Source organism: Myzus persicae, unplaced genomic scaffold, assembly GCF_001856785.1.
Source record: "Myzus persicae strain clone G006 unplaced genomic scaffold, MPER_G0061.0, whole genome shotgun sequence".
NCBI lineage: Eukaryota > Metazoa > Arthropoda > Insecta > Hemiptera > Aphididae > Myzus > Myzus persicae.
Window position 1 is genome coordinate 481,787 of NW_019103697.1, and position 15,715 is coordinate 497,501.

The 15,715-nt window shown below is 36.2% G+C and overlaps 1 protein-coding gene across 3 annotated transcripts in view; it reads right to left on the minus strand.

The window, feature by feature from the left end:
* Positions 1-3,386: 3,386 nt before the first annotated feature.
* Positions 3,387-15,715, minus strand: part of LOC111035066 (netrin receptor UNC5B) — a 126,722-nt gene continuing 114,393 nt past the window's right edge. For 2 of the 3 annotated variants that reach the window (XM_022316570.1, XM_022316569.1), the window contains exons 9-17: positions 10,031-10,177; positions 8,512-8,871; positions 8,190-8,399; positions 7,791-7,957; positions 7,420-7,662; positions 7,184-7,333; positions 6,690-6,973; positions 5,861-5,962; positions 3,387-4,276 (exon numbers count right to left, since the gene is read on the minus strand). In XM_022316570.1, coding sequence (XP_022172262.1) covers positions 4,105-4,276; positions 5,861-5,962; positions 6,690-6,973; positions 7,184-7,333; positions 7,420-7,662; positions 7,791-7,957; positions 8,190-8,399; positions 8,512-8,871; positions 10,031-10,177 — 1,835 coding nt within the window. In that variant the 3' untranslated portion in view covers positions 3,387-4,104. The remainder of the gene's footprint in view (positions 4,277-5,860; positions 5,963-6,689; positions 6,974-7,183; positions 7,334-7,419; positions 7,663-7,790; positions 7,958-8,189; positions 8,400-8,511; positions 8,872-10,030; positions 10,178-15,715) is intronic. The other variant, XM_022316571.1, reaches the window with a different exon arrangement.

Below are 15,715 nucleotides of genomic sequence, written 5' to 3' on the forward strand. Positions count from 1 at the left end.
TGGGGATGAAACACCCGATGCCGTTACAGTTTATTATAACTGTAGCCACAAATAAAATACATTGAAAAAATATCAAACACCTACCCAAATTTAGAAAGATAAATACGATTTGCGTAAAAAATATGTGGGTATATTTACTCAAAATGAATTTTTTACCCGTTGGGTGTTTACCCTTAGCTCGCCAGTCGCCACAATAAACTAACACCCACGATACTATAGTTTATCTAATAATTGTTTTGTGTTGGACTTTGTGTTTTTTTTGTGCATTACAAAAACAGGTAGGTACACTAAACACTTAACAATTTTTTTAAATATTTGTAATGTTTTCGACACTTTTTTCGCACAAACATTATTTACACTGTCAAATAACACTAACCATGTAATGCTAATTGTTAGTCAGAAAACACTATTTATTTTTTGTTTCGTTAATATGAACACTCCAAAGGGTAAGATACAAGCAATATATTTTATTACTTTATTAAATATTTGTCCAACACAATAATATTATCGATAAACGATCATCGACATGACACTAGTACACTACCAACACGAAGCAGAATAATAATTTATTAATGTTAAAATATTTTAACCATTTCAACCTGCATATTATGTTGTGAATTTTCTGTGCAATGCTTATAGTCACACGATTAATCTCGCTGAGGATCCCTGATCGCTGTATTGTATAGACATTTCCAGAGCCGAAATTTTGACACATTTGGTTAAATATCCTAACCAAATTAAAATAACATAATATTATATACGTTCATTATTATATGTATTTATTATAATATATAATAAATTGATATAATATTATATTTCCAAATAAAGTTAAATATTCAATTAGGTATTCACTCATGTCTTGTGAACCTACTGACACACACGTGTGTCTTTTTATTATTATCGACAAAGAAAATAGGGAACTAGAAAACTGCATGTAACTTTGTAAGGGAATATTGTCTATGAAATGTTAGTCTGAAACTATATTCCGATGTTCAATCCCATGAAAACAAGCATACAAGGCGTAACAGACGGTGACTTTACAATTTAAATAACTTTTGTTTTAATCTATATTCTAATTTTTTTTTTTATAATTTATAGACATTATTTTTTAATAATGGAAATAAGATAATTTCAATTTCATATAAATTTTTTTTTGGAAAATTTTTTAAAACAAAAAATTTGTAATTCTAATTTTTAAAAACAATTAATGGTCGTTCAAAATATTATTTTTGGGATTTCTTAAAAGAAGTAAATCTTAAATGACTTATGTATTATGCAATACCTAGTCAATAATATATAATTTTCATACGTTTCACTAGTATCAATTTTTCATTTTTCATTCGTCGGATCTGTATGTTACTCGCCCCACGTGTAACAAGTTGACTTATTTTGAAAAAGTTTTACTTTTTTCGCTGTTAAAAAATGTCGTAATATTCTGTTCCCTGGGCATCTGTAATAAATTATCTCACGATGCAGTATTTTAAAGCGACCGCGGACGACGACATCCAACCGAATTCAATTAAATGAAAATAGTTTGGTTCGACAGTGATACTATCTTTGTTTGAAATGTTTGAATTTAATTTATTTTTTCGACAAATCACAATCGCACAATATGAAAGTGTGAATTCGAAAACAAGTTTATTCGTGCGATATTGTCTCACCTACTACCTAGTGTGTTTAATTTATACTCAGCACACGATTCGAAATATAATTTTAAAAATCAATTAACAAAACGGCAGAATAGTTTCTCTGGTTTTTGATGTTGTTATTAGTGGGTGTTAAAAAAATGATGTGGGGCTTTTTTATAATATTTGTTGCACATTGCAGAAATGTACTATGCGTAAAGTTGCTTCTTTGGCCTCAAGTTATAATACACTACAGAACTCGTGTTGAGATAACGATAAAAGCGAAATTACAGCAATCAAAATAAATTATGACATAGGTAATATAATAAGAAACAATTTAATATATTTGGATCTAAATGTAATAATTTAAATTGTTTTCAGTTACTACCTTCCTATGGTAACTATAGTCTATGCCGACACAAAATCTGGGTGAGATAAAGGATGATAAGACCCAAGAATCCAAGAATAGCAAGTATAGTGTATATGCGAGGTGAAAATTAACCAGATGACATAATTAACGACAACTATTGTAACCATTCAATATGTATTATTTCAATGTCTAACCTCGGCGTAAAATATGTGACAAATAAGGACACATCACAGTGAAAGGATTACGGAATACAACTAAATATTGACGACGGACAGCGTGGTATTTTAAACGGCGATTAAATAAAAAACCTTCTGAAATTATTGTCCACTATAACAAAACATTTTATTTATATATATTCAGTTTATTTATTTTTTGTCAAAAGTCCAATGGATATACACATATATATATATATAAAAATCAACTAAATCATTGGCTCAGCACGTTAACACTACGGTTTTTCTTTTTTTACACGTTTTCATTAAAATATAATATTATTATTTTCGTAGGCATACCTACGCACATACGCAATAGGTATAATCGATGTACCTAATTTATCGTAATATACTATGACGAGTGACGACCGCCGTTGGTCACGACGTTGCACAATCATAATAAATCATAATAATAATAATTGAATAAATAAATAATAATAATAGGTAGTAATATAAAATGAAAACTAGTGAGTCGTCAACAATATACAGTAATAATAATAATAATAATAATAATAATAATAATAATAATAATAATAATAATATAGCTTATTAAATATACATAATTGGTAGGTACAATTATTTACAAATTAAATAATAAACACAATATAATTTACAACGCGATAATATTATATTATTTTAAATACACGCACTTAATATATATACCATAATATAATAGTCTTTGTTTCGCATGTATAATATTATAACATATACATGTATATATGTATATATATATTTTTTGTGTACATGTAAAAACAAGTGGCCACGCGTGTACATATATATAACATACAACATAATATATACGTTTAAGTGTTACTTATTAAATAATACACACACACATATATATTTATATCAAATCTGTTAATTTACACAATATTGTATATTATATGTATGTAGGTACCTAAGTATAGATTTGTGTGTTGGTGCGCCGCGAAAACGCGTATTACGGTAGCGATAGGAAAGAAAAGAATAAACCGATGACGGAGGGAGAGGTAATATAACCTCTAGGTTATATAATAATAATATAATAATTCAATGGCAATAATAATTAATATTATAATAGATAGTATTATTATTATATACAAACGGATATGAAAATTTATTTTATTTGCCAGAAATGATAATATATAAACGTCATCATCGCGCATTATAATAATAATTGTTCAATGGAGTTTAGCTTAATTTTCTTTTTATTTTTATTCGTCAATTTATGTTTTATCACAGATAATCTATCACTAAAATAATGTAGTCTTTTATCCGGGACTCAATTTGTTTTCGAAACAATAATAATTTAGGTATATATGTGGTGTACCTAGTATGTAAAATATTGTTAAAAAAAAATATATGACTATATAAGTGAAAACCTAACGCATGTCTTGACAATGTATGTACTTACAACCGTTTTTTTGCAGTTTTCTTTACTATATATAATATATATTACGATGTATCATGTATATATAGGTACCGACGATATCTATTCTGTCTATAACGAACCGAGAGAAGAAAATAATATGTAACGATTAAACGCGCTTTACGATAATACATGTATATATATACATACATACACACATATTGTACATAAATATAATATATAATAATATTCATAACCTTTTGATTGTCGATGATAATAATTTATATTATTATTTATCAATATTTTTTTTTTTTTTAGATTTATCTGAAAAATATAATGACCAAACAAAAACACGTAATGTACACGTAAAATTTCGAAGAAAAAACTTTCACAATAACATAAAATAATAATAAAATAAAAAACTAAATCGCGCGGCGTTGAGATTTATAAAAAAATATGCTTCGTAGGAACTGCAAATGGTGGCGGCGGTGGCGGCGTCGGCGTCGGCGGCCGGGGACGAGCGTAGCCCGCTGCCGCTCCCTTGGCCGCTCACAGCCACGGGCCGAGTTCGCGTTCCAGCAGGGAGGCGGCGTCAGTGCGGCCCATCAGCCTCAGCACGTTCAACAGGTCCGTGACGGACGTGGGCTCCCTGTGCCTGGCCTCCCACAGGTCCAATATCTGGTCGGTGGGACTGGGCTTGACCGCGAAATAGTTTATGTACCTGTGAGTATGTTATACGTTATTATTATGGTGAATAGAGATGGGTGGGCTATGGCAGTATTGGTAGGTCATTGTTACGTTGGTGTTTATACCGGCATTATTTTCTAACGTAATTTGATTTTTGTTCGTTCAATAAATGGTGTTGCGTGGGGGTGCTAAGTATATTGTGCGAACTGTTCAATCCCATGTGGCGACACCACAAGAAAAAAAAAGTATTGGTAGGTGAAAATATATACTACAACTATTGCACTGCAGTAGTCGTCGCTTGTTGCCAGGACTCGCTTTGGAACCTGCAGAGTCGTATTGATTGAGTTGAACTACAGACCCAGTCCGTTAAACGAATGGAGTGGATGATATTTTAGACGAAAAGTGAGGGGATAAAAAAATATGTCTACTGTATGTCTATTGTAATGAAAACATTTTATTTGGTCATTTACTATATTATATTTAATGCGTACTATTATGAAAATTCATTTATTTATGGATTTTAAATGAGAGTAATATGTTATTCACAAAGAAAAAATATCTACGAAAATGTATGGCAATAAAATCTGGAAAATTAACTAAAAAAATGTATAGATGTACCCCTAAAAAATACACGTTGACCCAATTATAATCAGTGTGATGACGAGTCGAACTTTTCCCTAAATTTGTTGCATAAAATGTGAGCAGCCTATTTGAGTCTGATAGGTAAATGAATCCACATTAACCGTGAATTCAATAAACGGTGATTACAGCTGTAAATTGTAATAGTATAATATGTATGATACTATAGTATGATAATAGTAGTTTGAAAGTTCAAAGCTAGATGGCGCATCGAATTACAAATATCGTAGTATTCTATTATATTAGTTGAGTTAATTTAACTTGACGACGAGCAGAACTTTTAATTTTTATTCTTAACTAATTTTTAACTCGTTTTACACGTGTTTCTTTTATTCCCACCGATCGTCGGTTGAGTTGAAATTATTCTCCAACTCGTGTGCAGCCGCCGAACGATAATAATATTATACAGTGTAAAATGAATATTAATTTTTATTATTTTATACACTACACTCGGGTTTGATTCAGATAAGAGACGACCGCGACGTGCGAGACAAAAATTACGCGTTCTATTATATAGACATTGTCAGGTCAACAATAATAATTATTAATCGGCGGTTATATAGCTGAGAGCGGTGTCGATGAAAATAGTTTGAAGCCGTTAGCCGACATCAGGTATTTATTATTATTATTTTTTTTTTTGTTAATCAAGCGAAAGACATAAATTAAATTTAATGAAAAGTAAGGAGCTTGGGCACACGTTTAACGCGCCAGAACAGTAATATCGATACCGTCTAAATTTATCGAACTTAATGAATGAAATACACCGTATTATTTATTATTAAAATAAAATCGCTTTTGTTAAATAACTGTGTCAAGTAGGTACGTAAAAAAAAATACATAAATATACACAACGAATAACGGCCAGAGTCTGAACCGCATAATATATATATTTTGAACGCTGCTCGTCGTCAAACGCGTTATTATTATAGTACGTTTAAGTTATGTTAATATTGTCAAATATTAAGACGGACGCTCATACCTGTCCATGCTGAGCCGTTGGGCCAACATCCTCCAGTCGTTGCTCCTAGAATTTGGCGGATCTAAACATTGACAGAGTTGCTTACGTAAGACTTTACCGAATCTGAACAAACAACCGAAAGATTAATAAATTATTTTTAATTCCTATACGTCACATACAACACATATTCTACTATACGTACGGGGGAAGAAATAAACGGAAAAACAAAAAAATTAATCAAAATCAGGCGACAGCGATTGTGGGAGGGATATATAATATTATAAAAAGTAAATAATAATGTGTCGCCTGTATGTGTATTATAGTGGCGTGCTAACGAATATGTCTGCGCCCTTCCTACCCTTCTACCCATCAAAGGAAAAAATTAATTTTTCCTCTAGACTATTTTCCATAATGGCATTATACAGCACCGACCGCTTTTCCAGACATATTAAAAAAAAATAAAAAAACTGTGTAGTAAAATTTTAAAAGAAACCTTTTGCATCAAACGAAATTGTCTGTTTTTCAGTTGATCGGACTCGCGAGCTACTCTCGCATTCTCTCGGAGAGTCTATTAAAATAATTAATATAAGTAGGTTTGAATAAAATATTTTTAATATTTGTAATCATAAAATTCAATAAGCTTATGGATTTATAACATAGGGAATACGAAAAATACCATTGTGTATTATTGCTGTGTATAATTAAATTTTTATTCGAAAATAGAATTTGTCAAAGCGTTATTGCTTTCCCAATGTGTGTTGAACACTGTTTTTTGACATGGCCCCTCCCCATAATACAGCACTGTGTTTATGTGTTATAGAAACGATCCATGTCCTATGCAAAGACTTACCGAAATGGCGTTGGATCGCACGACGTAACGCTCGATCCGCTACCCGTGGTGCTGGTCACTGTCCTCGGTTGTCTGGGTTGGTGACCGACCGACGACAGGCTGTTCGGGTCTTGGTTCACCTTGAACGTGTGCTTGACGTTGCGCAGCGACCCAGTGGCTGCGGTCTGTGACACACACACCCGACAGGAAACGTTCACCCACGAGTCCGGGTACTGTTGCTCGTATGGTTCCAACGAGAACACAGCCAGGCCGCCCGAGTTCCAAAGGGTCTGGAACGGGATCTCCTGTTGACGGAAAAAAGATGCTCTTGGTTAGGCGGATGACCGGTACGTATCGCGAATATAGATGGAGGCGTAAAATCTTGACCAGAACGATAATTTTCGAAACGGTATACGAAATTACACAATATTTACCACACCCCCATTCCCCTCGCCACCCAACCTACGAGCACTCAAAAACTATTATAATAATATAATATACAGCATTCTGCTGACCTTGTAATTGTCTTGGGGTTTACTCCTCCAATTGGAACCAATGTCGTCCACGGTGATCACAAGGTTGCCGCCACCATCTTGAAAGCATATCGACTTGGACTTGTCCAGCATTACGCCCCCGCTGACGCTGCGTTCTTGGTGTTTCAGCCTCTGCACACACACAAAAACCGACATAGTTTGTTAAAATTAATATTAAAGACCGTCCGAAAGACTGTGTCGCTGGTCCAAGTACGTACCTCTAAAGCCACGCCGTTGTCGTCGACCACATGAACTCGGATGTCGTACTTGAACTTCCGGTTCAGAGATCCAAACAGGGCCACTTTAAGCGTCTTCGCTGGCGGGCTGCTGACCACCGTCGCGTCCGGTTCGCCGACCAACACGAACTTTGACAACGTTTCGCTCATCAGGTACACGTGTTCCGCATCCATTTGCACAAACACCGATGTGTTGATCGTTTCCTCTCCCAACGTCAAAATTTTCTGGTGGCACAAAATTAAATACATTTAACGTTTAATACACGAAATAATTGCTATTGAATCATCTTTCGGTTTTCGTGTCGATTGTAAATCACATGCGATCGTTTGATGTGTAAGGTTATAGGCATTACCTTCCATTTGGGCTTAGCGCCCAGAGGCATGTCGCAGCTCAGCACCGAAATCACCCAGGGCCCTTGCATCAGACTGGCGCAGTGTCGCATTCCGACTATTACTGGTTTCTTGAAGCTCTTTCCGTTAGGGCCGCACATCACCGCTGGACTTAACTGCGTCTGTCCATCTGGAAGATTGATTTAATTGTTAAAAAAAAACCGACAATCGTCAAAATCTATTCCTATTTCTTGTATAATAACAGACGTATATATTGTACATAACGGTTATATAAAATAGTTCTATACGTCTCATTGTCACAAAGATTAATACGATTATTTATATTATACATAGAATGTCGTATAACATGACATAATATCCGAAAGAACAATCACAAATTACATATATGTGTGTATAGTTACCGGAGAGTATCGGCTTGTACTCGTCCTGTAACAAGGCAAACAGTACGGGCTCCTTCTGAGACTTGGCGACGGCGCCTTCAGGTATCGTCAGCGACAACCCATACTCTTTGCACTCCAAACGGCAACCTGTCGACGTCACGGCAGTCTCCTTCATCCACAAATAATCCTTGCAATGACACGCCACTCCACTAGAATCCGACTGGGACTTGCCTGTCAAGATAATATTAGTATTATTATTATTATTAAATCGAAGAATTTTTAATTTTCCGGTCGAGTTTGCGCCAACACAGGCCACCGTCTATATTTGAATCGCCATACTCACTCGAACAAGTGTAGCTGGTCAGACTGTGACTGGACTCGGGACTAGAAGTGAGCGCGTTCGGACTGTCGGGGGCCACGGACGGGACCGGCGGCGCCATGATGGCCGTGGTAACCGTCGAACTGCCACCGCCGCCACCATTGTGATGGGGTACGTCATAATGGTGTTCCGAACAAGACCTGGTCAAGCTGTACGCGTTCTGGTCGTTGGTGAACGGGTACTCGTAGCACGACGGCACCACTACCACGGTTCTGGTCAGGTCCGGTTGCGTCTGCTGGAAATGGTTGCAGCCGCCGTTCCGCGAATGACACTCCAGAGAGTAAGTCTTTTTCTCTTGGTCCGGGAAGAATTCCGGTTGGAAATCTGTACGAAAAACGATCAATTCGATATCAGCATAAATATTGGATGCCGAGCACGCATGAGAGTTAAAAAGATAAACTCGAGCTAGCGCGTTTTTAATTATTATTCCCGTGACTGTTTACGAGCGAGCGAGCAGTTTATTATAATATATACCGCTGCGCAGCACTCGCGATGTCGCCTTCGTCGAAATTATACAAACACAATTAAGTAAACTATATAATATACAGTCGAGGGTGCAGTCTTTTAGAACACGGGCCGCTTGTTAGCGTACGAATAATGCCGATTGACATTTAAATGAAGTCAGCTCGGTGGTTGTTGTTGCAGCGGCAGTATTTACCCGCCACGCGTAGGGCTAGGTGTATAGCCACGAGTCCCCCAAGTTTTACGGTTATGTTATAATACATCGTTCCGGTTTTCCGGTGATCGCATTATAATAGTCGTCTGCCGATAAAATAAAAAAACAAAAACAATAATAATCGAGACGAGATCCGTTTTTGCCACTATTCCCTTCTTTCGCGATGATTATAATCTTGTGCCGTTAAGAAGACGTTATACCTGTACGTGTAGTCTCCGTCTTACAAGAGCTAAACATATCAAATTTTAAGCTTAAAATATAATAAAAACCCCATGGGAAGCAATCCATAATAATCTTATTTTTAATTTTAATAACAGGTCAATTCACTCTAATTTTTAAACTGGCAGAGCTAAACGTGATCTTCCGAGCTTAAAATTTGGTATGTTACGCACTTGTAAGACGGAGGCAACCCATGCGGGTATAACGTTCTCTTAAATGATGTAATTGTTGCGCTGACGAATCTGCAATCAATGGGTTTTTTTTGTAGAACAATCGGTTTTTTTTCAGTTTCCTAGTAACTATTATATACGCAGGCTGCGGAGTAGGTCGGGAGGCCGAATGACAGACATTTTTTTTTTATAATCAACGAAAGTAAAAAACATACATGCCTAAAACTTTGTTCGTACAGCGAATCGATCGACCGAACGATTACTATATTGAATTTCGGCAGAGTTCAAGGACTACGCGTACACCGTATAGGCAGGTACACCTTACACGCCGCTTCGTTCATGTTATGCACACATATTGTTGTGATTATAATTGTATTTTAATAATAAGTACGATATTGTGTTGGGATGAGAAACGTACCCGAGTTGGCCATGTTGTACATGCTGTGATCTCGGCCTTTGTTCTTGTACAGCCGGAACAACAGGACCATGCCAGCCAGCAGTATGGAGGCGGCTATGAGTGCCACGTACAGCGCCACATCGGTCTCCACTACCGATTTGGTAGCAGCTAAAACAAACGAAACGACAACATGCATTAATAATTATACAGGTAGGTATTACGTGTTCCGCATTATATTATATTATTTTTATTCAAATCATGATATAGTAAGAATTACGAGCTTAAATAAACATACATCGTCATTATACGATATTATATACGCCTATATTGAGTATTTATATTTTTATATTTTATTTATTTTAATTGAGTGAAGGCTCCAACGTATATGGTAATTAGCCTTAAGGTTATATTTTAGTATAGCTGGTAGATTTTTTTTTTACCGGGAGGGAGAGCACGGTCAGTTAGAACACGTGTATGTTATGTGGCGAGGATTTGTCACTAAAACCCTGGTGGTCACCCATCCGTTAACTAGTGACAGCGGCTGACGCTTGACCTCAGAACACGTTTCTGACTGAGGCCAAACACCAAGCAGCACTAGGCCACGATTTATACTTATTTTATATTATATAATTATGATTGCATACATTATATCCATTGTCGAATATGAACTTTTAACAAATTAGACAACGTTCCATATTTAATTCGTTGTAATCTGACGAACTAAAAGTATCTTTCTGGTACTTAAATGTACGTAACATTGTACATTCAACATTTGCTAGTTTGCCGAAATTCGATTTATAGAACCATGAATTTATTTTCTTATAACATAAAATATGCTGCCTATAAGCAACTTTTAGCTGTGAGTGATTTGTGTAGTTGACTAGAGGTTTATAGTATATATATTTGGGGAAAAAAGGGAAATACATGTCCGGACGTTTGGTACGAGACGGTGACCGTTCGTCGCCTGACAGAAATCCGTTATTATTGTAATAATTTTGAATAACTATGGTAAAATATTTCGTCAAAACGATCCAAATCGTGAAAAAGTATTGGGCACTGTGTAGTATTATCCAAACGCTGAAGAAAGAGGTGAATGGAGATATGCAGCCCCAATGCGGAAACTCTCGATTGATCGCACGCGAGGTATTACACGCCTAAATGCAGCAGAAGGGGTAAGTGTGGCCGGGGGTTTATTATAAGGTGGTGTGGTGTGGGCGCGTTGGTGGTGTAAAACAACAATACTTAACGGCTTAGGACTAATTTCTTATTTCCGAACCGTCACTGCGCCATGCAGCAATTTATAATATATATATATATATGTTACCTATAATACAATATATATAATATCCAATAAAATCGATGGACGGCCAATAAAAACATCGTCGTGCCGGATTTCTCTCGTGTCCCGAGACGGTTTATCAAAAACTTTGTCGGCGACCAGTTTTGCGTTCGCGTGAATTGATTTTATCGGCCCTATAACTGGCCTCCGACACGAATCGACCGCATATATAGGTAGGTATGGGTACGCACTCCGCCTTACGTTTCCACCGATTTTAATAATATAATATTATATTGTTTCGGGCCGTCGTCGTTTGTGTTATTATTTCTATCGCTGCTAATACCTAACGAAAACCGAAATGTGTTTACCACACTTTCAATCGCCCACGCACGGTCGTTAACACGTCTGCGCCACCGCGGTGTGCGACCCCCGAATTTTTCGCTTAACCTCTGCCGGTGATTACGTTTTTTTTTTCCTCACTTATGGTTTCCGACCGAAACACGACGGTAATGCGACGGGGGAAAAAAATTGAACTGCGAGCGTAAATAAATTCGGTGATGACTTCTGAGGAACGTGCTATACATATACTACGATCCACATTATATTATATTTTAATCTTTCGATCGGTATGCAACGGGACTGACTCGAGGAGCGAGGGAAAACCTTCGACGACTAATTAACGATATAATTTATTGCACGGCCACGAGGTAATACGACAGACCGAAATGTCGATAAGAAAAGCGAGTTTTTATTCGTAACGCAGGACGAATCGTGTTTTGAATACGCCTGCTGCAACGAGGAGGTATTTCGAATCACATATTTATTATGACATAACACAAACATAACTTATAATATACATATTATTACGTGCTAAGCGTGGAGCATCTCACGTGAACGAGTTTAAATTTATTATTCGTACTGCAATAACTAAAGAATTATTAATCAATGATTATTAGAGGTACCAATACTCGAACATATATTATACTTATTTATTTCATGTACATAATTTAATTTAAAATATACTATTTATAGCTCTTGTACAAGTCGTTTGCGGTATGTCGGTGATTAGTCTTAAGTAGGACAGTCATTAATAATTAAAATTGAATAATTTTTTTCCAACGAATTCATTCCCGAACAGCGATATTTTTATTAATCAAGTCTGATGGTTTAATTCCGACATAATCTCAGTTAAATTATGGTTTTAATATAACAAGACGTTTGAAAAGAATAACATCATGAGATCATGGAAAGATTAAAATATGTCGTAGCAAGATAACCAGAGGTAGTATTATAAACGAGTTTGCGATCTAAAATAAATTATTTTGTGATTGGATTAAAAATGATGGACAGAAGTGAAAAAACGATATTAATATGTGGTTTGAAGGTGCCTATGTATTATTATTCTCAATTGAATTACAGGTTATCGCTTTATATAGTTATGCATCGTTACGTTTATATTCGCGTTGAAAATATAGTAAATAATATCACAAATATTCACATAAAAAAAGGTGGGAAAAAAGAATTATTTTCCCGCGACTTTTGCTTATATTTTAGGCAGGACGTGACTACGTATAGCCGATTACATCGATAAGCCCTTCAGGATTAAAAATGCGAGGAATATAAACGGATGTTTTTGCTGATGACATTAATAAATTCATCGAAACACCGGGAGGCGGTAGATATGTTTTTGGCATTTTATTAATCCTCGTACACGTGATTGTGTACAAGCAAGTTTATGTCGGTCGACGGGCTGTTTTATAATTTTGTTACGCGCCAACCATAAAATTATTAAACGTTCTTTTCACTGTCCTGCAAACTATTAAATTACACGTGAACGCAAATTGCAGCGTTACATTATAAATAAAACAACAAAAAAAAAAACCTTTTACGCCTTAGGCTGTACATAGGTATACTTGCAGGCGAAATCGCACACAACAATAGTTAGTCTGCAAGACCAATTAACTTTGGGCTCGGTAGGCAGGTATTACGTAGTTGGCTATCAACAAACGCAGGATTATAGTCTATAGGGCATCGGGACCTGCTGCAGCGGCGGCAAACGCCGAGCGGTTTTAATATGCCGGCCGAGGTTTAATCGATTTTTTCATTTAAGCCAGTGTTTTATTTCCAGCGAAATCGTAAGCCACATATTATATATGGCATTGGAACGTGCGCGGGCAGTAGTATCATGCCACGCGGATAAGGTCGCAAAAACTTCACCAATGTCCAGCGGCGTTATACGGTACAAGTTCGAATATAAACTGAAATATTTGACCCATCGCATTGCAGCACGACTCTCAGGAATCCGCTGCAGAATGTTTGCAATCGAATCCGGGTGTGCTGCAGACGGTTTAAAGTTTAATTAAGACTCGCGTCATGTGTGTGAGGGCTGCAAAAAAAAGTCGAACTTTTTGGCGAGATAAAAGCTCCGACTGTCAGAAGTCAAAGAGCACCACCGGCGTTCAATTATATATCAGTCGGCCAATCAACCGGAGAAAATCCGATGCTAAAAGGAATGATATCGCCGGCGGCGGGGGGAGGGGGTTGGTCCACCGGCGGTGGTGATGGTGGCGGTGGTGGTATCCTTTTCACGGATTGTCTTGTGTACATGAAAGACCCAATATATAGATCCCGGGGAGTAATTCGTCTGCGATTCGACGGAACTATTTCATTATAAGTATTAAGAAACGGCCGGCGGTAGATTCCCCATCGTTCCGTGTCAGTTTGAATGCTAGTCTTTTGTTTCGATGCGTCTTTGATCGGCAACCGATGTAATCGAAAACGCGGTCCAATAATCATATTGTATGTACGTATAAAGTATATAATATGTTTGTATGCAGCATGTATTACACTGAAATACGACAGGCGACGACTTTACTGCCGTCCAGATGTTTTTCGTGATTCAAATGCATATATGTACAGATGGGTGTAATATGTATGCGATACATAAAGGCATAATATTCAATAATTGCAAACTGAGGGTGCAGTTATGTATTTAAACATTTTTAATGGTGGCGCGCGTGTGTGTGTGTGTGTGGGGGGGGGGGATACCTTTAAATTGTTTCAATTAGTCTTTAATCAAAATTAAAAGAGGTTTTCGCGTGATTATAGAATTGTATACGCATATAGAACAATATAAAAAGAACATCATTTATAGATGTATTAATTTTAAATGACATTTTAATTAATCATGTATTTCGATTTCAATAAAATGTTATTTTTTAGTTATTTTATTGTTTTAATCTAATTTAATTAGAAGTTATGTTTTCTTCATTAACTATATACCGCTGTGTTCGGGATTATTTAATTCTTTATGAAACTCTCTAAGCGATCAGAATATTAGACAAAGAGGATAGTATGGTATTGTTAATAAATACCGCCATACAATAAATACTTCATTCTCCAAAACCATTTAAGTACGATTTATAGACGCCCGAGCAATTGATGATTTATACTAAAAGTTTAAACGCAATATACTGATATAATAATATCAATGTTCATTTTGTGGGTAGTTGTGTTAAGTACATATTTTATATGAAATTTTTCAATCGACATAGTATTTGTAAATTACCAATGGCAATAAACGGTATTATATTTTATAATCTATACTTTCATTGACCGATTTCTAAGCATAACATTAAAAAAAAAATTAAATTGAACACTAAATTAACAAGATCGCAGTATAAGTACAAGTATACAGTTTAAACGGACCGCATGACTAATGTTTTCATTGGATATATCGTTGTCGTCAACGTTATAGTGATTTACACTCCACCCCAAGACGATAAACCGGGGCACAGCAATTATTTTAGTTACGATTCTTTCCCCTGCGCGAATAAACTTGTTCCTTCCGGTGTCGCTTCATCATCCCTCTCGTATATATATATATATATATTATATATATACATATATAGGCTTCTTTTGTTCGGAACAAGCCAAGGGGTTGGAAGTTACATGTCAGGGTCGTTACGATGACAATTTGTCCGTACGTCACATCACCGGAAACCATGTCGTCCGCCCCGAGTATAGCGAGATCCTAAATATTCGTACGAAATTCAACAGCCCTTCCGTCTCCCCATAAGTAACGTACCACCGCACCACCCATCCAGCACTACTGCAGAAGCATTCCGACGCATCCGTCGTCATACCCTAAAGATGATTTAATACTTCGTATTTTATAGTATATAATATGACACATTCGCGAGTGATATAGGGGTCCTGTCCATTCAAAACTGTTAAACAGAGGATTGCACATGAAGAGGGCCGTTGCTGTACACCCCCATCAATAAAGCCTTGGGGTTCTTCGAACAATATCTGGAGCTTTTACGCGCACGCGCGCGCTAGAAAAAAAAACAAAAACGACCTATGCCTGAAAATCCGTCGAAAAACGTGAAAACGAAAAGCGAATATAATATAATATATAAGCATGG